Source organism: Opisthorchis viverrini (assembly GCF_000715545.1).
Source record: "Opisthorchis viverrini unplaced genomic scaffold opera_v5_264, whole genome shotgun sequence".
Taxonomy (NCBI): Eukaryota; Metazoa; Platyhelminthes; class Trematoda; order Opisthorchiida; family Opisthorchiidae; genus Opisthorchis; species Opisthorchis viverrini.
This window is the reverse complement of record NW_008751921.1, coordinates 604,426-631,761: the sequence shown is the minus strand read 5'-3', so window position 1 is coordinate 631,761 and position 27,336 is coordinate 604,426. Positions and strand designations below refer to the sequence as shown.

General features: G+C 46.4%; 3 protein-coding genes across 3 annotated transcripts in view; 2 read left to right on the top strand and 1 right to left on the bottom strand.

Annotated features, from left to right (window-relative positions):
• Positions 1-3,745: 3,745 nt before the first annotated feature.
• T265_09245 (hypothetical protein) lies at positions 3,746-4,000 on the top strand (the record flags this gene model as incomplete). Its single annotated transcript, XM_009175270.1, has 1 exon — positions 3,746-4,000. The coding sequence occupies one exon, from the start codon at positions 3,746-3,748 to the stop codon at positions 3,998-4,000; it is 255 nt and encodes an 84-aa protein (XP_009173534.1).
• A 5,179-nt stretch (positions 4,001-9,179) lies between these two features.
• Positions 9,180-24,033, top strand: T265_14797 (hypothetical protein; the record flags this gene model as incomplete). The annotated part of the gene is made up of 11 exons (XM_009175278.1): positions 9,180-9,207; positions 9,249-9,328; positions 9,360-9,623; positions 9,664-9,835; positions 9,868-10,037; positions 10,071-10,173; positions 10,207-10,293; positions 19,171-19,424; positions 20,398-20,834; positions 21,840-22,047; positions 23,769-24,033. 11 exons carry the CDS (start codon positions 9,187-9,189, stop codon positions 23,782-23,784), a joined length of 1,812 nt encoding a protein of 603 aa, XP_009173542.1.
• The window catches only part of T265_09244 (hypothetical protein), a gene marked incomplete at both ends in the record, with an annotated part of 25,885 nt that continues 22,415 nt past the window's right edge, over positions 23,867-27,336 (bottom strand). Inside the window, one exon of the mRNA XM_009175269.1 lies at positions 23,867-24,031. Within this exon, the coding sequence (XP_009173533.1) occupies positions 23,867-24,031 (165 nt within the window). The remainder of the gene's footprint in view (positions 24,032-27,336) is intronic.

Sequence of the window (27,336 nt, the reverse complement as noted above, 5' to 3'; positions counted from 1 at the left end):
AACGGGGAACCCACGAGAAAAAGAATACTGGTATGTGAAGCCTACAGATAACAACATTGTGGCCCATATTCCGCTCCAGCAACCTCATCACATCCAACCTTGGTCCACAATTGACTTGTTTTTTTACGGAGGAGGATGTCCATCAAGTATTGCGGAAGACAAACCTCTTTAGCTCGTTGAGGCCAGACGAGATCCAAACGTGGATCCTGAAGGAGATGCTCCTCACATTGGCAAAGACTTTCGCTCCTGTATTTTTTCAGAAGCCTAACGAAAGCAGCCAACCGTCTGCTTTGAAGGAAGCGATTGCAACGCCGAGCCAAAAATGGCGACCCCTTATCGCCCAGCAGCTACAAGCCGATTAACCTTACTAGCAAGGTGATGGAAAACATTTTCAGGTGGTTGAGTTTAAAGAATCTCAACACCAACCACTTCTCATTCCCGGCGCAACCCGGATTCATCTCCAACCGTTCTTGCGTGACAAACATCCCCGTATGTAAGGACAGTCTGACTCAAGTCAGAGACAAAAAATCCACATTGGACCCCATATTTTAGACTTCTGGCATACGTACCGCCTCCAAACCAGCTCAAGTCCTATGGGATTCAGGGAGAAATTCCATACGGGCAAAGGCGTTTCTGTCGGACAGAATATTCTGAGCGAAAGTAGGCTCAACCTACTGTTCTTCGGCACCGGTCTACACTGGAGTTCCTTAGCGATCCATTTTGCGGCCAGTTTCAACAGTCTTTCATATTCACGCCTACTTCTTTGTGGACGACTTGAATTCCTGGAATTCTAAGACCAGCGCCCTAAAAGGAATATGGACGCCTAATGTGGTGGTTGCTGGACTGGCACTATTAATGATGGAGCTGCGTTCATATGTAATTAGGAAGAGACTAAGTTAACGCATTCGCCGTGCATGGCGAGAATGGACCAGAGGACATTAAGAAGACAGATACCAAAAAGGATTTAAGTATCTCGCTCTCTTCAAACACGTCCCCCACTCCACCATAAAATCGGCTCAAAGAGCATAGGCCGTCCAAGGGTGGTTTGCGCGCCTTTCTCATATCACTCTCATGAACTTCCAAATGCTTTGTGGAGTAAAAGGTGTAAAAGTAAAAAGGTGTTTACTCAGGACGTAAGAAAGGCGTCACTCTCCTAGAGCATGCATCGAATAATCTTCCTCCTACAGTGCTTCACGCTGCATCGAGTTCAAATCATTTTAGGTGCCTTTTTATATGAGTCCTTGCGCTTGCAAACTTAATGCCCCGCCCTAACAACGTAAAGGGCGGTACTGCACCCTATTTTCGTTTGGGGGTTGAGCGAAAGAAAAGTCTTAGCCAGGAAGTGTAGGCGAAAACTTGATCCTGCACATCAGTCTATGAGTGCCCGAGGTCAGATTACTCATTTGGATGTTTTGTTGCCAAAATTCGTTTGTCTAGGTGGGTCACCATACACTGCAGATTCTTATGTAACTACCTTTTCACGAATAAAGCAAATTGCAAAATACCGTGAATTTCAGTGGTCCATCGTATTTTTCCACTCGGGGGCGACGTTTATATAGTTTCCAAAGCACATGTGCGTACAACATACATTCACCGCGTCGAATGCAGTTGCCGCGATTACCCCAACAGTAATTTGTAAAAAAATTAGTCCATTTGTATGTAGCCCATCGGTGACGCTGCCGTCCATCAGTTATCATCGCCCGGGCGCTGTGTTCCTAATTGTTTCCTGATACAAGGCAAGGTCGTAGGCTTAATCCGTTACCCAGAATTGGTATAACCGCATATAGTGAAGGCTAAATCTGCCACATATTTTGGGTCATCCTATTTGGCCGAGTCTGGACTGATTTTGGGTGTCTAACTCTGCAAACTTGGCTCCCTATCTACTTACGTGTCTAGTCGTGAGCCGACCAGCTTTCAGCTTTTTGTCATTACAACGCATTTCGTGTGTGCACAGTTTTGCCCAAGTGCCTTGATCATTCTTAAAGATCTGTCTTCTCCCCACCTGTATGGTGGTAATCGGCGTCAGTCCGGTATATTATTTATTATTTTGTGACGTATTGCCTTATGCCATAACACTGCGCCAAACACGCTCATAGCAAGTGGTCGCCATTTTCAAGGGTTCGGCTTTACAGTCGTTTTTAAAAGAGTACACACCTGGAAGCAGCGTGGACCCTAGTCGAGTTGAACCTACTCTTTGCCTGATCCACCCGCCATCTAGTTCAGGCGTCCGTATCTTGCCAAGGCACCGACAGTCCTCCAGAATTTCCAACAGGGAGCACTCTGATGTACCTTAAAACGAATGGTAACACGGATGAAGCATCTTTTTTTATCCAGGTATTAACCAGTTCTACCCCCAGAATTGTGGAAACCAAAGATGCCCGAGGCTCCTCGTCCTCCTAACATAGTACGCTGATTGCTTACAGCCCGTCACACCTCTACTGAATCCACGGACCTGACTGGGGCTTAGGACAACGCAAGACCTTCCAGGATTCCCCTTCTTGATCGGCGTTAATTCTTTACTGATGTATCTGGAATGGCGAAAATTATGTTGACCACAATTGACCCGGCTTACCATCGCGCCATAATATCTTTAACTGCTTGTTCCTCAGAAGTACATCTGGGTACGCCCCCGGGTTACTAAGTGGCTGCAGCGGATCCGCGGACAAGGTGTGTGAACGTGAACGCCAAGGTCCTGTCTGATTCTCGCCTTCAAGAACGGCTGCCTTGCTGACTACAATCCTATCCACTTCACGTCCTACCTTTTGCAGTTCCACCCACCCTGGGAAAATATCCCTTTTTAACAGACCAGGGTGTCTACTAATTCGTTCGTGCTTGAGATCGAATAGGTAATGTATGCACTATGTCGCTAGATTCCATTCACCCTGTTACGGCACCGACAATCTATCGGTAACTCACGTTTGTGGGCTGTTTGCATTTCTCCACCAAGCTAGGAGTAGGTGATCCTCCATCCCAACCGTATGTTCTTTTTAATCATTCAATCCTGATAACGACAATTCAGTACCAAAACTTGTCTCACTTACTATCGGCTGAACACCGGGCGTTGCTTGTTATTTCAGTGTACTAGGAATCAGTTAGGAAGGACCGTCTACGAATATATCATGCTGTGAAGCTTTTTCCTCCAAGCCACAATCTAATTCCGCAGCTGATATTTAACCTGATATTCACTAACCAGACATCATCAAATTATTTTACAGCCATCTCACCCCTTGACCGCGGCGGCCACCTTACTCTAGGCAGAAACCCTATCCGTTACTGGCACTTCCGCTCCAGGAACTGGTTCCTCGCCTCGCACACCATTAAGGGCTATGAACGGGAATAAATAGTTTTCCTATGTCGTTGAGCATGTGTTCTTATTATCGTTGAATAAGCAAACAGCAAAAGTATTTTTGTGTACATCCAACGCATGTCCCATTCTATTTTCACCCGAGAATCTCGATGTTACAAGGCTCCTTCCAGGTCGTAAAACCGGGGCCTGAAAAGGGTATTCCCGACCCTGGCGCATACTTGAAGCTGACCGCTGTTTGACACTACTTTGGTAGTCTTTTTACATTTTTTGGTTCTGTCGAGCTTTTCTTCTACTGCGAATAATACCGACGGAAACGTAGAACGCTGCCGGTGAATTTTCCTTACAGGTTCCCACAACACAAAGCGATTCAGCCGAGAACCATAACCTACATGACAACGTACCCTTATCAGAGCTCATCCAGCCCCCGCTGAAAATTCCATGGAAGTATCTGCACAGGTGGTTAGGCTAACCATATCTGAGGTCACACATCCATCGATGCCGGCAGATAATTTACGCACCGATGGAATCAAACGGCATTCCTCTATCTACAAGCAAGAAGGACATCCAGATCCTAACATCTCGGTGAACGCAATAATGACCTGCGATTACAACACCACTTCTAGTTTACCAGACTCTCCCAGTAAAGTGTATTACCGCCAGCATGGGGCCCAGCGATCATTCATTCCTACGTGATTCCAGGTCAATCAGTCGCTGCTGGCTGATGGGGGGATTCATTAAAAAAGGAACACAATTTAGTCGCTACTGAATGGCCTTCCGCGGCTCACACCGTGTGGTTTAACCCGTCCATCACTGTCTGCCTGCCTAAAATTTTTGCCGCTGGTTAAGCCAAGAGTTTCATCGAAGTTTTTTTAAAATTTTCCGGCGATTTCGGTGGTGCCCACATTGTTTGCTCAGTTGGAGTTAGAGGCACAGGCACCAGCAAGTTTCCGTCCGATGATTATAGTCATTTCTTGAAAAACCAGCTCAAATCTCAGGAACTGAATCACTTGCCCTGCGTTCCAGAGTCTTTACTCCAACCTCAGAAAAACCGAGGACTAGTTTTGCAGCTTTCTCAAGCCTGCCTCATCATATGCTAACGCTCCCTAATGGTCCGGGCTATCTTCACGCACCACGATAAGGCATAATAAGGGGCCCGGTGTTTGGAATTACGCGAGTGCATCCGCATTGCGTACGTTTACTAACCCAGCCGTAAGGACTACAAAATGGTCGAACCGATCATCCCCTCATTACTCTACACTGATGCCCACAGATTTCATCACGGTTGATTCGTTGGCTCTCAAATTCCGTTGAGTGTCTATGGATATGCTCGGATAAGCCGGCCCAGGCTGTGGCGGTTGGACACCTTCGGCTATCGGTATCCATCAATGAACCAGCAAAATTGTGCAGTCCCTACGCAAGAAAATTAAATACTTGTACATTTTGCCAGTGCAGCCGACTTCATGGCTCCCCACTCATACAACGTCTTCACAAGCGACGCCTTCCCTTACGCTCCACTCCCTTCCACAGTCTCGCCTTGCAGGGTNACCCTCCACGAAAACCCCACCAGCCACTCCGGAAGCGCCTTTTCCACAGATATACTACTCCTTTGGAACAGGCACTGCGACTCCTGGGCTTGCGCAAAATCAACTAAATTTTTGAGGTCAGGAATCGATCACCTCTTTGCTAACCGATGCCACCAGAATAATTGTATTGAGCTTAACCTTTATGGGGCTGTTTATTCACTGCGGCGAACAAACGTATGGTGCGGAATCAATCATAACTGTTGCTAATATCATTCCAACCCACACATGCACATTCCTACATCACGCTGTGTACGGGAAACTGTACGCACCATACGTTCGTTTGAGTAAACAATTGACTCCAAATTAACTGTAATCCAGGAAGTAGACCGGGTTTGCATTTGGCTCATTCGTTCTGCCATTAAATGTATTTTATTAGTTCAGCTTAAATCACCAGCACAGACAGGCAGCTATCCTTACTACTTCCACTCCGGATAGACAAAAATCCGAGTTTGCCAGGCTACACGGGGACTAACTTCCTAAGCCTCTTGAACGTAATAAGCCGACTTTAGACTATGTTGTGGGCACCCGTATTCCATCGAACCAGAGGCCAACTTCTTTACAAAGGCGTAAATGTCCCTTGATAAGCCGGCAGACTTTGGGATCCCCCTAGTTCAGGCAGCTTTTCCCAGAAGTCCACCAACCTCTACGTTAGCTCCAACTGGCCCACTGAGATATGCTGCAATACCTCAACCTAATCCCTCCCGAACGCTGCCGTCTCAGCGTCTCATTTACATTTATCATCTCTTTTACAAGGAACACCGAACCAGGCTTATTTTCCATTAGCAAATACAACTCACTTACTCTCATTCTCAAGTGATCCACGCCACAGTCCGGCAGAAATATTTCACCATGTAGAACTGTCTTACTGAAACGCGCTTCCCACACACGATGTACACTCTCATTACAATGCGTCTTTGCAAAGGCAATCCGCTCAGCCCAGTGGTCTCTATCCTTTCACCCAGATTAGATCCGCTGTTAAATTCTGGTGTGTTAAACAGGACATTACTGACTGAAGTATCTACAAAATAAGCATGTAAGCATGGCATTCAAACTGCTTTCGTATCAATGGTTAGGGTGCTGGAAAAAACGGCTCTAGGTGCCTGTAACTCGCAGCAAGGAAGCGTTGGCATACAGAGGTGAATGCCCTTAACTCAAACAGCTTCCATATGTGATCTTATCCGCTGAAGCAGAGACAGTGTTGATATGCTTGTCCACAAACTGCCTCCATATTTTCAACAAACTCGACGATGTTAAACGGTCAGCTTGCCTCGAACCACCGCCATAATCGCACTCACAGAGACCTGGCTTACACCACGTGTCTCTGACATAAAGATCTCGATAGACGGTTGCTCTGTTTTTCGAGCTGACTCAAAACGAAGGAGGGCTGGTGAGGTTGCATTGTACTTACACGCAGCCCTGCCCATCCCAATTGTCCTCTCCGGTACAACTCCTGCAACTTTTTGTGATGCAATGTGGATCCAAATCCCGATGCACGGGTCCGATTCTCTCCTTCGCGATGTGGCATACCGTAGCCTCTCGAGTCCCCCTGAAGATAACCAGTTCCTCACACGAACCCATGAGCAACTCTCCTCCAACTACCACTTCACTCATCTCCTGCTGGTAGGTGAATTCAACGCTTCAAAGGCCTCCTGGATGAAGCTCCAGCACGTCGGATCAGGCGGACTTTTTGCAGCGGCGCTGACTGAAGTCGTTCAACAGATCGCTTGGACTCAACATGTCTCTGCATCCACCAGATACCGCACAGGCCAACTACCATCCCTTCTGGATTTGGTTGGTACCAACGAAAGAACAATGGACGCTCAAGCGGGTCATGACGCACACTATATGCTGACCTTTGATTTCATCCGCTATCGGGCGAGATATCCCGGACCATTAACGTGGTTTCGAGATTTCTGCCACTGCCCAGAAAGTTCACGAGCCTGACACGATGCTGGTCCCAAAAAAACCAGTACGCAGTCGGATGGGACACAGGCTGCCTGAAAGGATTCGGCGACTTCTGGAAAAGAGCCCCCAACTTCCTTCAAAAAGTCGGCTACAGGGGATACAGAAGATGAGCTGGAATTTCGTAAAATTCGGAACCTATGTAAATCAGAAATCCACCAATAGAACATACGAAGACATGTCAACATATTGGACCTCAACAGGAAAAACACAGATGTACTGTTAAACTACATGCGACATCGCCGCAGAAACAACCATCCCCGTTCTCCTTGAGGGACAGGAATGGAGAACCCACGAGTGACCCAACAGTGGTATCTGGGGTATACGGAGAACACTATGTAGGTCTATATTGAGCCCCAGCGTCCTCGTCACATCTACTCCTGTCAAGGAGTGATTACCAGCAGCCTCTCATCGACTAAGTCGTAATGGTTGAGGACATTCGTTAACTCTTGCACAAGATGAACCCATTCTGTGCATTGGGGCGCACGAGGTCCATCCAAGGATCCTGAGGGAAACCTCGTCTACACCGGCAAATCATTTACACCCGGTGTTTCGTCAGTCTCCTGGCGAGGGCCGCCCTCCCCCTGTTTGGAAGGAAGCGATTATCACGCGAATCTACAAATCTGGTGACCAACGATCGCATGGTGGCTATAGGCCTCACTAGCGTGCCGTACAAGATGATGGAACGCATTCTGAAACGAGCTATCCTGGGTCGCCTTATTCCCAGCAACCTGATATCTCCAGCTCAACACGGCTTTCTCCCAAACCGCTCGTGTTTACGGACAGCTTAACCCAAGCCAAGGACGAATGACTCATATCGGATGCCATATTACCCGATTTCTCAAAAGCATTTGATAGGGTCCCACATGTCCCACTGCTCCACAAACTCGAGTCTTGCGGGATTCACAGGAAAATCCTTTACTTCTCATCAGACAGATCATTCCGCGTGAGAATAGGCTTGACCTACACTACTCCAGCGCCGGTCTCCATTGGAGTTCCTCAAGGCTCCGTCTGGAGACCACTGCTGTTTCTGATCTACTTCAACGACCTTCCGGATGTTCTTGCAAGCCCATGTCTACTTTTTGCAGACGACTTGAAATCTTGGAGCTTCGATACCAGTGCCCTCAAAATGGATGTAGACACTGTAAAGCAGTGGTCGATGGACTAGCACCTTCCTCTGGATGACGAAAAGCCCGTCCATGTCTTTTGGAGGAGACTCAGCGAAGGCCTTTGTAATGCATGGTGAGAAAGGACCAGAAAACATCATGAAGATGGATGCCAAAAGGGTTCGGATATCTGGCTCTCCTCAAACTTGTCCCTCCCACAGCAAGAGGAGAAATCGGCCCAAAAGGCATCAGCCATTTTACGGATGACCCGACGCACCTTCTCCCGTATTACTAGCATGGACTTCCAAACACTCCATGAGGCCTACATCAGACCGCTCCTGGAATACTATAACCAAGTTGTCTACTCACGGCGCACGAAAGACGTCGCCCTCATTGAGCGTGTCCAGCGGGCCGTCACTAGAATGGTCGCCAGCCTCAAATCCGTGGACTACGAAACGCGTCTCGCGATGCTCGATCTCTTTCCCCTGGAGTACCGTCGCCTTTGAGGCGATCTATTTCTTACATATGCCCTGTTTGAACAAAACATGGCAAACAGGTTTTTTACCGTTGAACCAGCAAGCACACGGCGGGCACACAGTAAGAAAATTTTCAAGCTCAGAGCACATCCATTCATCAGACAAAATATTTTCTCATTTCGGGTAGTAGCTGCGTGGAATGGCCTTCCTCCGAAGCATGTTCACGCTCCTTCTATAACACAGATTAAAGCACTATTAGACACTTGTTTATGCGAAGCCTCGCGCTGGCAAGCATAATGCCCCGCGCTGAGAACATAAAGAGCAGTGCCACACCCCTTTTCGCTTGTGCCTTTCAGGTGAACGTCAGCCGCTGAACGACAAGAACAAAACTGACCCGGGAAACTTGGGGAAAAGCCTCGATCCTGTGTATCAATCCCACAGATCAAAGGCCAGAGACCAACTTTAGAGATGTGTCTTGGAAAAGATGAACAGAACTAGTCCCTCTGTAACCCACTGGAAATTCTGGCTAGAGTACCACATAGGAAGTTTGTCGTCCACTTCTGCATTATTTCTTGAATGCTTTGAGCTTGAGAAGATAACGTCATGCTTGAAGATCCGATTCTACGAGTTTGTGGCTAGTTACCTGTGTATGTGCTTATTCACCCTGTTGCGCCCAAGACACTGGATCCAGCTGGCACACTGAAGCGGTGAACCTCGTGACGCGCGCAATCTAAAAATTTTCCAGCGTGATCATGACCAAATTGAAGAAAAAGGTTAGTGCTTCAGGATAATGGTGGTTAATACTGATTTTAAGAACAAGAAGGGTTTGGTGGCTGCGTTTCTGTCTCAAAAACAGGCCATGAGAAGGCTTCAGCTCAGCCTTCCTAATTTCAGGTTTATTCCTCTTTTTACATCTTATTTTCAGACGCCTTTGCATTCTGAAGGGAGTTTATCCAGTTGAACCCAGCAACCGAAAAAAGGTTGGAAAAGGAAACAGCCAGCCGCGCGTCTTTTATCACTCAAAGGATATCGCTTTCTTAGCTCATGAACCGCTGATTGAAAAATTCAGGAGGTTACGCGTTTATCAGTTGAAGTTGAAGAAGGCACGGGAGAGGAGGGATAAGGATAAAGAGTTTAGAATACGTGTAAACAAGCCAAGATATACCCTACATCATGTTGTGAAAGAAAGGTGGGTTAAGACCGTTCCTTATATTTTCTTCGTATTTTAGATACCCGACTTGCCAAGATGCTCTGAACGATCTCAGTGACAGTCTCAATCTGATATTTCTTTTCGCTCGGCTTCCTAGACTCACACAATTCAGTCCATCACTCATTGCTTTGAGCCGCAGACTGTGTGTTGAGTTCTTAAACTTTGTTGTGGCCACCCGAGCCATTCGGAAAGTAGGTTCCGAATTTTGCGATCATATCTGAAGGCTTTTATAAGTATTAAGGGATTTTATATACAAGCTGATATTTCCGGAACACTCGTTGTTTGGGTGATTCCTCATTCATCCGTCACGCATACTCCATCGGATGTTGACTACCGAATTCTTGCTAACTGCTTGGAGTTCGATACCACTCTTGTGGGCTCGTTACTTTGTCAGTAAGTTTTCAATAGTCTTTTGACAGCGTGTAGTTTGTACCGTCAGCATGGACTTCTGTATCCTCCGAAGTTGTCAGTTCATGTGGACCCTGATCCTACATCGTACTATTGTGGACAGAATGAAAACTATTTCGAGGTATATGGCTCTTGGCTAACGAACGCTGTGTAGTTGCTTTCTTGTTTATCATATCCTATCAGGCGCACCGAAGATGTAGCAGGGGAGGATGTACATTCGGAAGGACTCTCGGAATTGCAGGTACTGTTTTTTAGCTGGAGTTTGTCTCATGATTGTGGCCGCTGTTCCTGAACATTAAGATGGCCTGTCAGTCTGTTGGTGGAACAGTGGAGTGTTTTATCATCCTATGGGTTCTATACGGCCAAACTAGGAAGAGATTCAGGATTCAAGGCTGAACCTCACTAATCTCTCTTGACGGATGCGTGAGGTTCGCGAACATTCCGTGCTATTTGTGCCTTGGTCAACATCCTTCGAAAGGCTGTGTGACATTGAAACTGCGACTGTGTTCTGTGACGTTGTGTTCTCTGACGGCGCTAATGTGTTGAAAAACATGTCTAACTGCCTGGAGATACGTATTCTACGATATAGCATGTACATTATTCTCAGGAAGTGCCAAGTGGCCTGCACTTTCACTTGCCTTAGTTGGTGGTAGACTTTGGATGTTCAGTAAATTTACCCTCAGTAACTTGCATGACCGCTGGTTTGGGGACCTCCAAAAAAATTCCAAGGCTGGTTTTTCGACGGATGCTGTTTGCACCCTGTTACTTTCTGTGCTGTTTGATTTCACACGGGCTCTGCTGGCTAACACATATTTCGAATGGTCTCCTTGTTATTTTTACTTTGTGCCTGGTTTTCATGGACTGGTTTCGTTTGGGGGAATCAGAGATATGTGGATGAATAGCTGACGTAAAGCGAAGAAACGGACTCAACACAAGCATATCAATTCAGCTCATTCGTAATCGAGAGATGCCATCCTGACATGGTGACCGGGGCTTAACCAGCTAGTCAACCTAGTGGGTGAATTTTTCATCTGAACGGTTGTATAACTTCCGGCGGACTGGCTGGAGACTAGATTGCTTTGCGAATTAAATAGACTAGGGTAGTTCTTGCTCGAGATAACTCGGTGGCAAAAGCGCGAACTTACTGAGCGGAAGGTCTATGGTTCGAATGGGTCCTGTGCATATCGGCTGCTGTTGTCTGGGCTTGGGCAACCTAACAGTGTTTCAGTCCTCATGCTTCCTCCGGATGGCTTGGAAGGTATGCACCGAAAGAATGTTAAAGTTGAACGTCTACCAACCTCCGATTTCTAGGATGTTTGCTTGACGTCAGTGTGTCTGTCAAGTGCCAACAGTACACTGCAACAATATGATCCATGCTGCTTTATGGATCCGAAACATGGTGTTTGCACTTAGAGGACGAACGGAATCTGTTACAAAAAGACTATCTTTCAAAAGGACCTCGGACCTTACCGTGATGTGACGTTTTGTGCGCCTCTCATTGAACAACACTAGGTGATGTCCGTGGGACACTCATGGGGCCCCCAATACCAGGTTGGTCAGTTGTCATAGGTCTGTGTAACACAGTCTACTGACAGTCCAGGTTAGGGGTTCTTTTACAGATGCACTTGTATTCTCCAATGCTGCTTTGTGATCGGGCTTTTGAGTCAAAGGTTTTGCTCGAGGATCCTCGTAGTCCCCTCTGTCTAGGTCTGGGTGATCTAGTAATATTCCATCCAACGTTCAACCATGTTACCCGCAACCAGAATTGATGTATGCTGTCTTTCCAATACAAGCACAAGGTGCAAGTACTGTAGTTGAACTGACTAACCCCTCGATCTCTTCCAGATTCTGGCTGCGCACCTCTGACGGTGCGGAGGCCGCCTCGGCTGGATATGCTGGGGTGGTTTGGGTTGGACGACCGAGCGGAACCGTCCTCACTTAACTGGATACCTGTTGATAGTCGCCTCTGTGCGGTTCGCTTTGCAACATCTGTGAAAGCAGCTGGAGGCAGTGAGGTCCATTGTACGCTTTTCTTGTGTTTGCTTACGCCTCAACGGACTGTGGCTTCGGATCTGCCAAGGACAGTCTCTATGACACTCTAGGTGCTCTTTCACCGCAGGCTAAATGCTCCGATAAAGTGATGGTGGCTGCCGACATGAGCTTTTGGGTAGGTACACTAAGCGCTGCTGAGGCCAAGTTGAGTGTTCTTGTTTGGTCCGAAATGGGACAACGGAAATCTTCTGCTTCAGATAGATGCCAATTACAGACTATTTCTTTGCAGTACCAGTTTACGGAACAGTGGCGCCAAGCGTCACCTGTGGCGTAGGCGTGACATCAGCTTCTCTGTCAAGGGTCGAGTTTACAATGCTGCGGTGCGCTCCATATTACTATATGGATCAGAAACCTGGCCGCTGCGCGCCGAGGACGTCAAAAGACTTTCAGTGTTTGACCATCGATGTCTTCGGAGCATTGCCCGAATCTGGTGGGAACACCGGATCAGCAATTCTGAAGTACGTCGAATGGTATTCGGGAGAAATAACTCACCCTCGATAGATGAACTGATCACACTGCACAGGTTGCGCTGGCTTGGCCACGTGTTGCGTATGCCAGTCGACGGACTTCCTCGAAAGGCTCTTTTCGCACAACCACGTGAAGGGTGGAAGAGAGCCAGAGGCGGTCAAACAATGACTTGGCAGCGAAGTATGAAAGCAGTTACTAGGAAACTCGGCTGCGCTGGTCACTGCCGTCTTCCCGGATGGGGACGGGCCACATCAATGGCTAGAGACATTGTCAGATATGGCCCAGTCGCGCCCTCAATGGCGCTCGTGCATCCAAGCTATTGCCTTCAATTCATAGCTCGTTTTCCACCCCCCACTTGACAGCCCGCTGTACCTACCCCCCCCCCCAAACATCGGTGAACGAAACTGCGGCAGCTACAACCACTGTACGACGAGTATGCGGTTATTACAGCTGACAGTGTGGCGCCAAGCAACGAACCGGCCTCGAATCCCAGTCGGCCACGTCACCATCAGGTACCAGGCGAGGGCAGATCACTGCTTGCCACCCCTGGGATACTACCTGGTCTCCGACGGTGCACTTGTGCGCCGCTACTTTTCTCCGCACTTTTCAGACGCACTCCTCGCCTGGCCCTTGAGAATTCCGTGGATGCATAGACCAGACGTAACTGTGAGAAACGGCTCCTCGAACGCATGTCAGATGGTTGATTTCTGGATGTTCATGGAGCAGATATCCACACTGTTACTCAGCTGGAACTTCCGTTACTTCCGTTACGACCAAGCCAACCTCATCCAAATATTGGATTTCTGATAGGGCCATAGCTTTGCTGGATGCCGGGCTACAGTTTCCTTCTGGCCGCTATCACAACCTAATCCAATGAATCATCCCACGCCAAATAAAACAGTGTCCGTGCAGACCGCGAAGCTTGGTGGACCTGGAAGGCCGAAGAAATGACATGCGAAAATTTCTGGAAGCGTCCGCAGTCTGTCCCCCTTGATTCTCTTGACTGGACCGTTTAAGCCTCTTGTCAGCGAAACTATCAGGGTCTAGAATGGCTCTCTGATATCTAGCAAGTGAGAACGTTTGTACTTTTGGACACAGTACTTCTAACGACAATTCATTTAGCCACCTTCTACCTGAAATTCTGAATCCTTTCTTTCAAGAAAAGGCTGGACTGTCAATATGGAATTCTTTTCATCCTCAATAGTGTCCAACTGTATATCTCTCCTTAACCGTCATCGTGCTCCTGGCCCTGACGACTTCCCACCTGCTCTGTTCAGGGGTGGTGGTGCATTCTTCCTTCAGCACCTGCCTAGGCTATTAGGGTCTATCTGGGAGAAATACACCACCTTAGACAAATTGTGAGGCGATAATAGTGCCTATTTTCAAAAAGGTTACTAGCAATGCACGCAGCAACCATAGAGCTTTCAGCTTGAATCCTGTTGTAACAATGCTTCTGGAGTCACTTATTCCTCGTCATCTTACGGTGGCACGCGAATTATCGACCCGTGAGTATCAAGCAGAATTTCGACCCCATCTTTACACCCCCTCAGGTGTCAGGACAGCTCCAAATGTCCGGACGACCCACAATCGTAGTGTTCCTTGAATTCAAGGGTGCTTTCGATTCTTTGTGAACATAATCTCTATTAACCACTTGATCAACAGGGTATGCCCCAGAAGTTTGTGAACATAATCTGATCCTTATATTACACACTTCTGGGCATGTACGAATGTATGGCGAGCTTTCCAAAAGCTTCCCTACAAAAAGTACTGTTCGACAAGGGTGTCTGCTCTCTGCTTTCCTATTCAACTTCGCCGTCGGTGAAATGATGAAGCGGGCGCTGGAGTTCCTTTTAAAACCCCAGTGTTTAAATCTCGCTGGTGAGAACCTTGTCGATTTGGAGTACGCAGACGAGATCGCCCTCATCTTTGAAGACGGAGGTGCAACACAAGCCCTGTTGGATGGGCTGACTACCGTCACCATCTTTTAGCATGCGCCTAGCACCTTCAAAATACAAGGCCATGCCTCAGGACGTTTAACCTCAGCATACCTCTTACAATTCAGTGAGAATCACTGGATGATGTCAAGAACTTTACATACCTTGGTAGTTTAGCTCTGACCGAAGTGTGCACGGGAGTCATTGCACGAATCTCAGTGGCCCGAGTCAAGTCTTTCATCAGAACGGCTTATCATCAGACCTTAAGGGTCGCGTCGTTGTGTGGTTGTAGGACATGGCCTCTGCTTGCTGATGTGAGGCGTCTTGAGTTCTTTGACCACTGATGCCTCAAGCTGGTTTTGAGTGGCGTCAATGTAAGGAGGTAATTAGAAAACGGTTATGTGGTTGTGCAGCAGGTACTTCGATAACGAAAAGCATCCAGCATCATCATTGCAATGGCTCGGCCATATGCTGCGCATGTTTAAACGCCGTCTGCCGAAACTAGTCTTGTCCTCTGCGCCTCCTGCAGAATGGCGCAAATTGCGAGATAGACAACCTATGGCTTGGCAGAAGGGCTGGAAGAGATTACGAAGAGTTTGTGTGTCGTTGGTGCGGTCCGCTTTCCAGTATGGGACCCCCGCGATCCCTCCCACGCTTCGTTGTGGAATGGAGCTGGTCGGCGTCAGTGGCGCTCGTGCTTTCAGTTTCCTTCCTGATTGTCTGATTGAGTACTTGGAGGCTTAGGCCCCTCAGAATGCTTGCGATAGGCCAGCCTCAGATCCCCTCCCTCACCCAATTTTCTCTACTGTTTTTGCTTTAGGACTTTAAGTATAAGTAGGTAAACATGGTTGTACGACAGTGAAGTATCAGTGTCAACATTGGTGTTAATGTCCCTGATGAAGATAAGGATAATGAAGATGGCGGGTTCCTGGTGGAAACGTCGGATTAGCAATATTGAGGTGCTTCTGAGGGTCTTAGGAAAATGGAATTTTCTTACGATGGATGAGTTCATCATCATTATAATCATTCAGCTGTTTGGTGCCTAGCTGCCGTACCACCAGAAGGAAGCACGAAGGCTGGGATACTTCCAGGTTGCCCAAGCATGGAAACCGAGAGGCGGAGGTCGGGTTCGAACCACGAACCTTCCGGTCAGTAAATTCACGCTCTTATTACTGAGCCACCTCGTCCTCTCGATGAATGAGTTACTCACGCTTTGTATGTTATGCTCTTTAGGACAAGTACTCCACATATCAGAGGACCGTCTGCCTCACCGAACTCTTTCTATCAAGCAATTTGATGAGCGGAACCCACCGAGTGATGAACGGAGTAGGCCTGGTAGCGAAGTATGAAGGCGTTCACCAGTAAACTAAGTCGAGTCGGCAACTGCCTCCCTGGGACCAACTCACCAATGGTAAACGATACTGCCAGACACATCCCAATCACACGGTCAGTGGCACTTGTGCATCAAAGCTATTGTCCAATGCATAGCTGCTCGATTTCCCGGATTGACTGATCATGTCTTTGTCTCCAACGCGTGGCTGTATCCCCCACGTTCTCCCGTTTTCCGGTGAACGAAACTGTAGCCGCTGGTTTAAAGCTGGCAAACGGATAGGCTAACCGACTGAGACCGAAGACAGTGTGACAATGCGACTGGTGACGGAACGTTCGTAACTAACTTGCCTAGCTCAGCAATCAAACGGCCATCATTGCAATCTGGGCTACCAATATTATTTTCAATTGGAATCAGATTCACTAGAGATGGAGAACACGCTCATTCTCCTGGATAGTTTCATCGTGTCGGACGACAGCACTGATGACGAAGTGAACGCTAGTCACTAAGGTTCATTCTGCTTTCCCTCAGCCTATGCCACTGGCCTGTCGATGAAAGGTGGAGCCTGCAACATAGCAGTTCGTGCAGTATTGCTTTGGGTTTCAGAAGCCTAACAGGTGTGCGTTGAATACGAGAGAAAATTGTTTATTCTTAACCATAGGTGCTTTCGAGGCATTACATATGTGTCACGCAAACATTGGCTCTGTTCCGCCTATTCTCTTGTCCTTAGTCTGCGGCCTTTTTCCCTTTCGTTTTTCCTTTTTTCCACTCTATCATTTGCCATAAGCTGCGGCGACCCAAAACACCGTACATGCGTACACGGTTAATGGTTGTCAAACTGGCCTGAACTGAACCGAGTTTCACAGTGTGCGTTGCGAACAGAACATACTGAAACAAAGCGTGAAGGGATTCGAAGGCACCCGTCTGATTCGTCAGAAACGTGCTTCCTGATCACCTCATTACCAATTTGTTGGTTGCAGTCATAGTTCCGAGACATCGGTGATAGAAGATGCAACATCTCAGGTCCTCCGCCAGAATAGGCCAAGTCTCGCAGCCGTGCAACAATGCAGCCCGCACCGTAGTCTGATATATGCATCCTTTGAGAACCAGTGATGTCTTTCAATCCACTTTAGGCAACGGGCAGCTCTGTGACTCCTTAAGAAGGGGCCTATGGAGATGCCGCTAGAAATGGGAAAGGAATAGCGAATATGTGGAAGTGAAAGGAGGGAGGCTTCATTAGTTGGCTGTTTTCGCTTACCTCCCCTGCTATGCGCGGCAAGTAAGCCGACTATTCTGACGGCACCACACGACGGCCGATGTGACATGAAATCATTTGTAAGTTTTGCAGTTTATGGCTGTACTTGAATTTGAATACTGTTAGGACTCCCAGACCCATACAGGAGGACGATTAGGGTCTTTAACAGAAGACGTTCGCTCAAAAGCCTAACATTAAGGCAGCAGTGGTTGACGTAAAGTCACCAGAGCAGTCTACATTTAGAGGCAGCTCTCCACACATGTCCCAACCCCCAAGCTAGAGGACCAGGAAACCGTGTTAGCCAGACCTTTACCCATTGACGAACCTAGTATGAGAGACACTGCAGGTGCCACATGGACAACCCTCAGTGTAGTTCAATTGGTTGTGGAGGTGCACGGACCTGCATACCACTTTACATTTGAGTTTCTTCTTGACATTAAGCTAGATGAAGTGAAACGGCATTCAGTAAGATTTGATGGCAAAAGTCGGTGGCGAGAGAGTGTTCAAGGCAAAGTGTTCACTGTCTGCAATAGTCATATGGTGGGGGTTCGAGAAGACAAGAACCCGAGGTCATGCCCTGGAAGCCTTGGTTACGGCACCACGGCCGATGTCAAATTAATTGGCCGATTTAGTTGTTTACATCGGACGGACAGACCGGCCGCGCGCAGCCAGTCGACCTGAAAACATTGACGGAATATTCCGTTTCTCCATATGATACGGTGCTACTATGATGTCTCTCCTGCTTGACTGTCTCTAGGCGCACAAATAACTGCAAAGGAGAGTGAGTATCCGAATGGGTTGATAACGGACCCACCGTGTCAACAGAACAAATTTGGGAACACCAGCCTGGATCCTTCCTGGTACGCAGAATGACAAGTAAAGGTTACTGGAATGTGGGAAATTCGAGAAGTGAACATTGAGAAGATATCTGTACAGTTCGTAAGCAACAATGCGACCACCTAAATGGGACATATAAGACAGAAGACCTTGAGTTAAGGTAGCAGAAAGAATGGAATACTACGAATAACGGACATGCAAGGCAGCGTCGAACAGTTCAGGCGGGTATCAGTCTGAGGCCATTGAATGCGGCATCCAGAACGGGTGCCTGTCGCGGTCCATGAATCACCAGGAGTACTCTCAGAGGGTGGGGTTACCTGAGGTACACAGGAATCGGTTGGATCGGTGTCAAACAAGCCACTGGATCCTGTTTTATGTTGTGCCCAAGTAAAAGATAATTGATGGCCATTCTGTTAATAGAGTTTATCGTTTGTTCCTCCAGCATAGCCATCAGTATCATTATGTTACTCCTGAACAACAAGCTGAAACCATCGTTAACTGTGTTTTCCCGGTAGAAGGGATGAGCAGATCATGAGATTTGAGGTCGGTGGAAAACCGTGATTTCCTCTTCTACTACAAACTGCCTGTAAGACATGGGAACAGTCACTTTCTGCCTACTCTCTGTTTCGACCACTGTTAAATAGGCCATGCTTTCGATGGTTTGTTCTACTTGGGGGTTTTCTGTGGACTAGTGCATTTTACTGGATGAGATTCTGAGTATCTCTGGATCTGTGAAAGCCATAGGCAAAGTGGCTTATGGCAACCGGATGCCTATAGTGCATGTGGTTCACTGTGCTGTGATAGTTTTGGCACATTATTCTTAACCTTCCCCCCATTTTTTCCATCCCACCTATTCCGTCAACCAGACCACTACCGAATAGTGGTGCGCACCAGTGTATACTACCACGTTACTGCTGTCATTGAGATGACGTTTTGTAAACGAACACATTAGAAATGATACGGTTGTCCGTTAGTTATTGGTACAGCAAAATTGTGAATTTGATCATCGGAACAGGTTAGCAGCCGTAGTCTTATCCCATTTTGCAGTCATCGTATGAAGTTGCGCTGTACACATCTGGAGCCCACCACTACATATGTTTTGTTCAAGCTGTTTTTTACTCCAAAGGAACTTAGGGCTCATTTTTGGCGACACTTATGAAATGTCTTCTGTACAACAGTCTGGTATCTTTTCAACGAATCGTCACTACTGTCTCACTGGATGGCTGCTGATTTTTTTTAAAGGCGATCGATGATCAAGTTGCTAAGGCAGTCAACAAACAACTGGAGGTTCAGCGAATCCGGAAGCTTTTTGATGGTAAACGGATCTTTCTCATGCGGGAAGTTCCAAGAGAGGTGATATGCTTGATCGTCAGATCCTGTGGTGGCGAATGTTCTTGGGACAAAACTGTCGGTCCTGCATCCACATTCACTGAAGAAGATCCAAGCATCGACTACCAGGTTGTAGATCGCCCGATGTCGGAAATGAAGGTTACACGGTGAGCGACCATAAAGACTGTTATATTTTCTTAGCGTGTGTTCACTAGTATTTTATCTATGCCTTTCGCTTGTTTCTCATTGATTTCTTGGACAATACAGGCCCAAGTCATGCACGTTTTTTATTAGTGGCATTGTCAGATTCACTGCAGGGGTCATTGCATCACAAACTGAAGTCTTTTGGTGTTCGTGAGGATAAACTGGCTCATTTATCCCGGGTTCCTCAAGCTGTCTGTTTTCGTTCCCACGATGCTGTTACTGAAAATCCTGTCCTACTGTCGGTTATCACCAGCTCTTATCTGTAGCACTGAACAATTGTTTGATCCCGGTAGTCACCATTAGCTTGGAAGAACAACTGAACGCTAAGTGAACTGGGTACGTGGGGTGCCCAATCTATGGGAGTCCACGATAAGGAAGATATTAGGACTGAGCGTTGGCGTTTGTTCATTCTAATTGATTGTGTGACATTTATATGGAAAACAGGCTCTGCAATAGCTTCATCGGTTCCGACAATATTCGGCATTACTGATTATTAAGGTCTTTGATTGGGCGATCAAAGCGAGTACTTTGTTCAACTTCGAACAGCATCTTTTAACGCCTGTAGTATTGGCGCTACGAAATTCTGTGGTGAACGTGCACCTTATTCAAGCGCGGTTGTTTAAATCGATTGAAGTAAAGACTCCCACATCCCATCGTCCAGCTGTAGCACCCTCCCGGTGCCTAGCTGCCATGCCGCACGACGGAGGCACGAGGGCTTGGATACTTCCAGGTTACCCAAATCTAGACAGGGGAAGTCGAGAGGCAGAAGTCGGGTTCGAACCACGGACCTTCCGGTCAGTAAATTCGCGCTCTTACCACTTGGGATATGACTGATGCCTTCCTTAAGAAGTTTTATCTACTTGCCGTCATTGCCATGCTGTTGTTCTTAATCGTATTTAAGCGTTGCATTTCCTTTGTAATTCCCCAAACCTTTAGATATTACGTCCAGCCACAATGGGTGTTCGATAGCCTGAACGCGGGTCGATTGTTACCGGCTCAAGATTACCTTCCAGGTTCAAGTTTGCCGCCCCATTTAAGTCCATTTGCAGCTGGCTCGGGACTCACTGAAATTCTGGGCGAAATCGGTGAAGGGTCAGTGAGCCAACGTGGAGGTCTCGTTGGCGTTGCACCCGGCTTCGGTGATGGAGCTTCGCTGTACCGACCACCGGAGGCAGATTATTTGGCTGGATTGGTTAGCTTAGCGAAGTTGCGTGGTCCTACGATTCAGGCTTCAATGGAACCTAACGCGACCGTTGATGAGCACCAGATGGAGCTTGATGATGTACATTCTGCTTTGGATAATACAGACAACTCATTCGGAAGTCACAAAAAGAAGGAGAAAGCTAACAGTAAATTACGAAAACCAGCCAAAGGTACGCAATTAGTTTTTCAAGTTATTGTTCGTTGCCCAGTATCTAAGTATTCCTTTGTAAACAAAATATTGTGTCGTTGGTGGATGATCAGCACCTTATACTGACTTGTACCCGGCTATAGTTGATGGATTGATGTGGTTTTGACATATTTGTTCATTGCATTTTCGCTATAGTACTACGTTCCCATAAAGTCTGTTTTAGTTGTGGCAGTATGGCTGTGGTACTATCGTTCCTGATGTACGTGCACGCGTGTTTGTCGCAACGTTTGCCGCAAGTCTCCTATTTAACATTGGTCTTGATCAGTATATCCAACGTTCCCTTCGCTTCCGGAATTGTCCACTTCAAGGTTTTCACAAGTGTATAACCCACCGTTATTGGGCTTGTTTTTGCAGCCTCGGAACTATACTTGATGTATCGAAGCATGCTTTGTTTGACTATTGTTTGCGCTGTTGGGTCGATCGAGTTGGGTTTTTCGTAGAACCTCTGAACGAACTTTTCCGTGGATTTAGGAAGATCAGTTCAAGTGCTTTTATGTCAAAACAAGTCGTACCATACCACGATAGCGCCCTTCGGATCATCTAATTGTTGCCTGAAAACCGATCACGAGCTATGAGTCCCCTACTACTACTGAGCCACGCATCCCTAGATTTTGCATCTCACACGACTTTTGAATCTATGTTGGCATCCATACAACCCTTTTTTCCATCAGTGGTTTGATGGTGACTTCCAAACTATTGCCTTCAATGCATAGCTCCCTTCCAGATCCCCTCTCACTTAGCATCAATTCAATCAGCTCCCGCCAGTTCCCTGCCCAGTTATCTACCTCACCTCCCCAAATCATCGGTGAACGAAACTGTGGTTCACGTTAACACCAACCCACGTATTTGACACTCACGATTGTTTTCATAAGCTGTTACTTGTTTAATCATATACATGAGATCATTGTGTGGTCAAGTGACGCTGTTTAAAACTCATCTATGTTTATTTACGTGTACGGTTTCATAGGCGAAGAACCAATCGTGACGCCGGGACGATTGGAGAGCAAGGAAAGTAAACGCATGAAGGAACAGGCCGAAGCCAATGCTGAGAGAAAACTACGTGAAATGCTGCTGCCGAAGAAGCATCGAAATGCATACAAGAAGATGGTTCATTCTATCAAACGACGAGAGAAGGAAGTGCGAAACCTAACGGATAAACGTCGAGCTATCGACTCGTAAGGACTTATTGCTTATGCATTGCTGAATTATTTTTCCTGCGTGGTGGGGACCAATAGCATTAGACTTTTTACCGCTTGTATGGGTACAATTGTAACCATCACATTTTTTGACCTAGAGATTTTTTTGACTAGAGATTGCGGATGAGTAGATCACGATAGTTTCGTTCTGTTAACCTGTTGTTCTTGGTATTACCTGGTACATGTGTTGCTTTTTACAAACCTTACGTACGTGATGAGGTTTTCCTGTCTGTCATCTGACATACTTGAAACAATCAGCAAAATATGGCAGAACATAATACTTAGTAATTTTTAGATGGTAGTTATGTTGCTTACATCCATCTGGCATCTGAATGGAATGCAAAAATTGTGGTTGGCTGAGTTAGATAGGTTTTTTGAAGCGATATTAACGGCGGTTGCTCTCAGGGTGGCACTCTGGTTATGCTGGTATTTGACCAAACAGTGGGTTTATTCGGCACCCTTTTCCCGTAAGGTCTTTTGGTTCTTCACAGTAGTTGCCACACATACTGTTACCGGCGATCCATTTCGCAATAGGCAACCATGGAAAACTTTTTTAGTTTTATGTTTTGTTTTTTCTATTTATCTGGAAGGGTACATCTATATTCTCACTTTATCCTGATTGGTAGATTTGGGATGTGCCCGTGCGATTCCCAAAAGATCGAGTGGATGAAGTTATTCAGCGGATTGGTAATGCGTTTTTGCGCTGTGTACCCTAGGTTCGTAACGAGTCAAAAATCTGCGTACTTTGTGTATCGCACAAATTGGCAAAAATATCCAGAAGTAGTAAACCTAGGATGTCTTTGGCGCACGAGAGGCTTCATCATGCGTCTTCTGCGAATAGTGACTGTTTTAATCACGGATATTTATGTCGAGCACAGTTCACATTACGCTGCACAATTTCCTTGTTCGTTCGAAGGTTCCCACCAAAAGTGACGACGTGATCGGTATAAGACAAGACTTAATCTGTGTGGCTCATCTTATTCTCTTCCGCGTTTCATTATTCTGCTTGCCACCTTGACATTGTAGCAGAATGTTGTGGAATGCGGGTAGCTCAGGTGGGGGTGGCTTGGAGGTTGAGGCGAGGTTGTCAGTGTGGGTTTAAGTGACGATGTCGCCTCCATTGGTGATGAAACATTTGCAATCCAAATCCCAAGCCCGGCGAACAGACCAACAACGAAGTATGGCGGAATACCCCTTCAGTTGGATCAACAACATTGGTTCACGATGACCCATTGCCTGTCATGACCCCGTAGCCGCACAACTGTAAAGTAGTGAAGCATCAGTGCTGAACACTGATGTCGTGCTATCGATGATGACTTATCCAAGTTGAATGTTTCAGACTACGCTGCTCTGAATTGGCTAAACCTATCTAACCAAAAGCATCAGACTTTTCCAAAGTAGCTGTTGAACCCTAATCGGTGGTCGCATTTCAGACACTTCAGGCGTTCAGGATACATTTACCAGTCTTGAACTTTGAGTCTCCATCAAACAAGCCATTCTGCTGGACAGTGGCTGCATAAACACATTTTACCGGACTGTGATTCAGTGCTCTTTTGTCTTTTATACTTCAGTATTAATTCATTAAGACCCACTCAGGGTGCACTGTTTGCTCAGCTTTGCCTTTAGTTTTGTTATCAAAGTCCATGAATGTTTGATTAGAAGATTATTTAAACAAAATGGTGTATATTTTTTTCCTCCAGGCGGCGGGAAACATGATACAATTGGATCATGCACGGTGTACATTGAAAAGTCAATAAAACGCAGCATTCAACTGAATTTGTTGTTCTATCTTGTACATCTACCATTCGATACTTTGTAGAAGTTCTTCCATCTTCTTCGCACTGACGAACAGTTTCTCTTTTTCATCATCGTCCAGTTGCTGAAGCATAATGCCACGAACTCCGTTAGTATTCACAATGCATGGCAGACTAAAGAAAATATCCTTGTCTACGCCTTGCAGGCCCTGAAAAATGGGAGATATCGGTAGATATCTGTTAGTAAAAGATCAGCGAGTGGGTCTCAGTTACGTAGTGATGTAATCTAGGACTCATGTCTTTCAATTTGGGGTCGTCTGCTGGCAGCAGGATAATATAGCCTTCAGTATTATATCGAAAGAAAATTTCCGGGCCACTGAGGATTGTATTGTCCTTAACCTTAACTTATTAGAGAGATTAGTGGACAACATAGAACCTAATTTTGACGAATTACCGCTGAAAATGAGAAATACTTCTGCCTAAATTTAACTGTTGTGGTTCTAGATGCGACAGGTTAAATTGCTGTCAGCTACTTTCTGTGGTAGCGTTCACTCCACACTTCCCTGCGAGTTTTTCCATTTTTTGATGACTTCGGCCGTCGGAGTGGCCTAAGGTACATGATCCAGTCACAGTTTTTCTGAGTAGCGGTGTTTTGCCTGCGGCATCGATGCAACAGCCTCAAGATGCTGATCATTGAGCTAGATGCGGTGCTATTTATGGGCTTACGAAATAAACTCGAAGAAAACTAGTTAAATTGTTCCGTATGATAATGATGATCTCTACGACCATGTTCGTAATGATAATGATAACGATGTTACGCTCGCTAGGTTTTACAGTCTTTAGATGTGAGCAGACGGGTAACGCCATCACTGGACATCACTGTAAACATTTAACATCGTTTAGACGCAATATCCTTTCGATGGTTAGCTGTCATGCCACCCGAAGGAAGGATATCATTTCCATACTGTTTCACCGATCTGTCTTTCTAATCCCTAGGCAACGACACACCACGGTGACAATGCATCTGTCACTGACTGATATGGGTCAGTTGACTAAACTGTTAATTGTTGATGTGAGGAGAGTTGTTCATTTTCCATAGGGATTTCACCAAAAAGCAGTGCAGAGCTGTTTCATCCTTAATGGGAGTCATCGGTAGTGCGCATCTGAAGAACCCGTGATTGTCTGACCAGTAGTTGAACACTTACGGCCATTAGCGGCTTATCAGCGGTGTGATTTGCCCTCACTTAGGCAGGACATGGCGCCACTCGTTCCTCAATCACATGGTCATGTATTGAGTGCCTGCTCGAGTGGCGACTTTCCACAAAGAGAAGTTTTCAGCAACCTTGGGAGTAGTTTTCTTTATGAAAAAGTTTCACATAGCTTGTGAAACGACAACAAGTAGGTCAGACTCCGTCCGTCGATAATGTCAGATTCAGTCAAAAAGGTCACACGAAGCCAGCCTTCATGTTTTTCGGAAAGCAATGAGGACGATGTAGCCAGTACCCAAATACTGCTGGACTTTCTCCAGATGAGTGCAAAAATGACGGCTCATGTCTTTTCCTAAGAGGGAACATTCTTTGAGCGAGTTACTTTTGGTATCCCTAGGTTATTTCACCGATGGGGTGTAGAGGTGTAAAGCCCAAGTAAACTGAAAAGTCAAACTCAAAGTTTTTGTGGATGCGGCTGAGTAGGTTCCATAGGACACGTGACATTGTAGCGTACAAAAAGCGATATTTGGCAAGTGTACAGATTCAAAACCCTATCAGTCGGTTATGAATATGCTGCCCTAGCCGCCATATCCTCCTAGTATCATTCCCCTCCTTTAGGACAAAGACACTTACCGGTCCTAGAATTAGTGAACTTATCTCCTAGGAGGGAAAGCCACAATGACAACGATTTGTCGTCTTCGTATCCAAAATCGACCGTTACACAAAACAGCTTGTGTCCCAAGCATTTCTTACCTCGTCCTTCTACAATAGCCACTTTTACGAGTATGGTTCGATTTAGTTTATCCGCAGTGACCTGAATGAGTGGGATGAAGAAGGTTACGAAGGATCCGGATGCTGTCGATGCGAATCGCCTTCCAGAGTGGCGTTCACGTGATCCTTTCAGTGCATGGTTGAATACGCTGCAAGATGTGGTTGGTAATCGATGTCAATGGGATTATTAACAGTTTATATCCAGAGTGAATCAGTGGAGGTGTAGGCACATCGGGATGATTATGGTAGGCCGACACTAAGGCCCTTCTCCACCCGCTTCTATTTGTTTTTTTTTCACAAGTATTTCGAATAAATTATAGTTTTACGGCAGTGAAACATCTCTGACGAAGTCCATCAAACCCGCCGTCTGCCGCTGAAAACATTCAAGGAATTTTCACTAACCCGTTGCGGAAAATACACAAGGTCATCTATACGACGTACTTCTCAAGAGGATACACATTCCCTGCTAGAGAACAAATGCTGTTTGCAGACGATTAGCAAATCAGTAGAACCAAGATAAATCTATTGTGTAATGGAACGATTTGGGACCCAACAATACTCTCATACCACATCGGCTGTTGCGTGGTGCTATCAGCCGGGTCGCCTTTCTTGCTGCATACAGCAGCGGGTAAGCGAAAACAGGCCTCTGTTGACGCTCCCTTCTTTCTCTTCCACATCCGCTTTTATTCTCTTCTCTACAGTAAGGCTTTCAAATAAATCATGGTTGTACGGCAGTGATGCATCGGCGTTGAACACTGATGTCATGCTGTCGATAATGAAATGAAGACAATCTCTCTGTGGACAACCTCATAGTTTTAGTGTCTCGTAAAATTTCATAATAAAATTGATCTATTCATGCTCATCTGTGAAATCCATACACTTTTCTAGCCTTTCCCTCGTCAGTCCTCTTAAGGTTCCTTTGGGTTGGCAATAATGAAATGTCTGAGTATATCAAGTTAAAAGCCAGTGTGTTGTGGTTAGATTTTGAAACAGCTGATCGTAATAAGACAAGCGTTTCGGTACCTGGTGATTTTGGAAGTTCTATCTTATGGGTGGTCGCCTAGTGGAGGGTGTGCTCCAAAACCGAGAATTATCCTGGCTTAATTGAACCGATGAGTATGGTGTCAAAGATTCCGTTTTTACATTACGCGTGCTCCTGCCTTCGTAAGGGATGTATGTCGAATTACTTTGAAACACTCACTAACAGCCACTGGTCACGCAATTTTCGGACACAAACTAGCCGCAGGGAGCTAGAGGTTTTGGGAAGAGTCCTGTTTTTAAAAAGCTGGTTGAAGTAAGTCAGTTGCATGGAATCGGTAGTTTGATGGAATTTGAAGACTTAAAAGTTGGTGATCTCTAGAAGGACCGAAAGAGGCAACAACTGGCAAAGGTGCAAGATGATGATTCGGGGTTACTGAAACAGTCAAATGTGCTCCGACATATCCCGCAACTTTGGTCAGGGACTGGTGTTGATTGGAACCAGAATGAAACGTCATTCTGCGAAATATAACCAAAACCTGGAGTAACAAGCATAG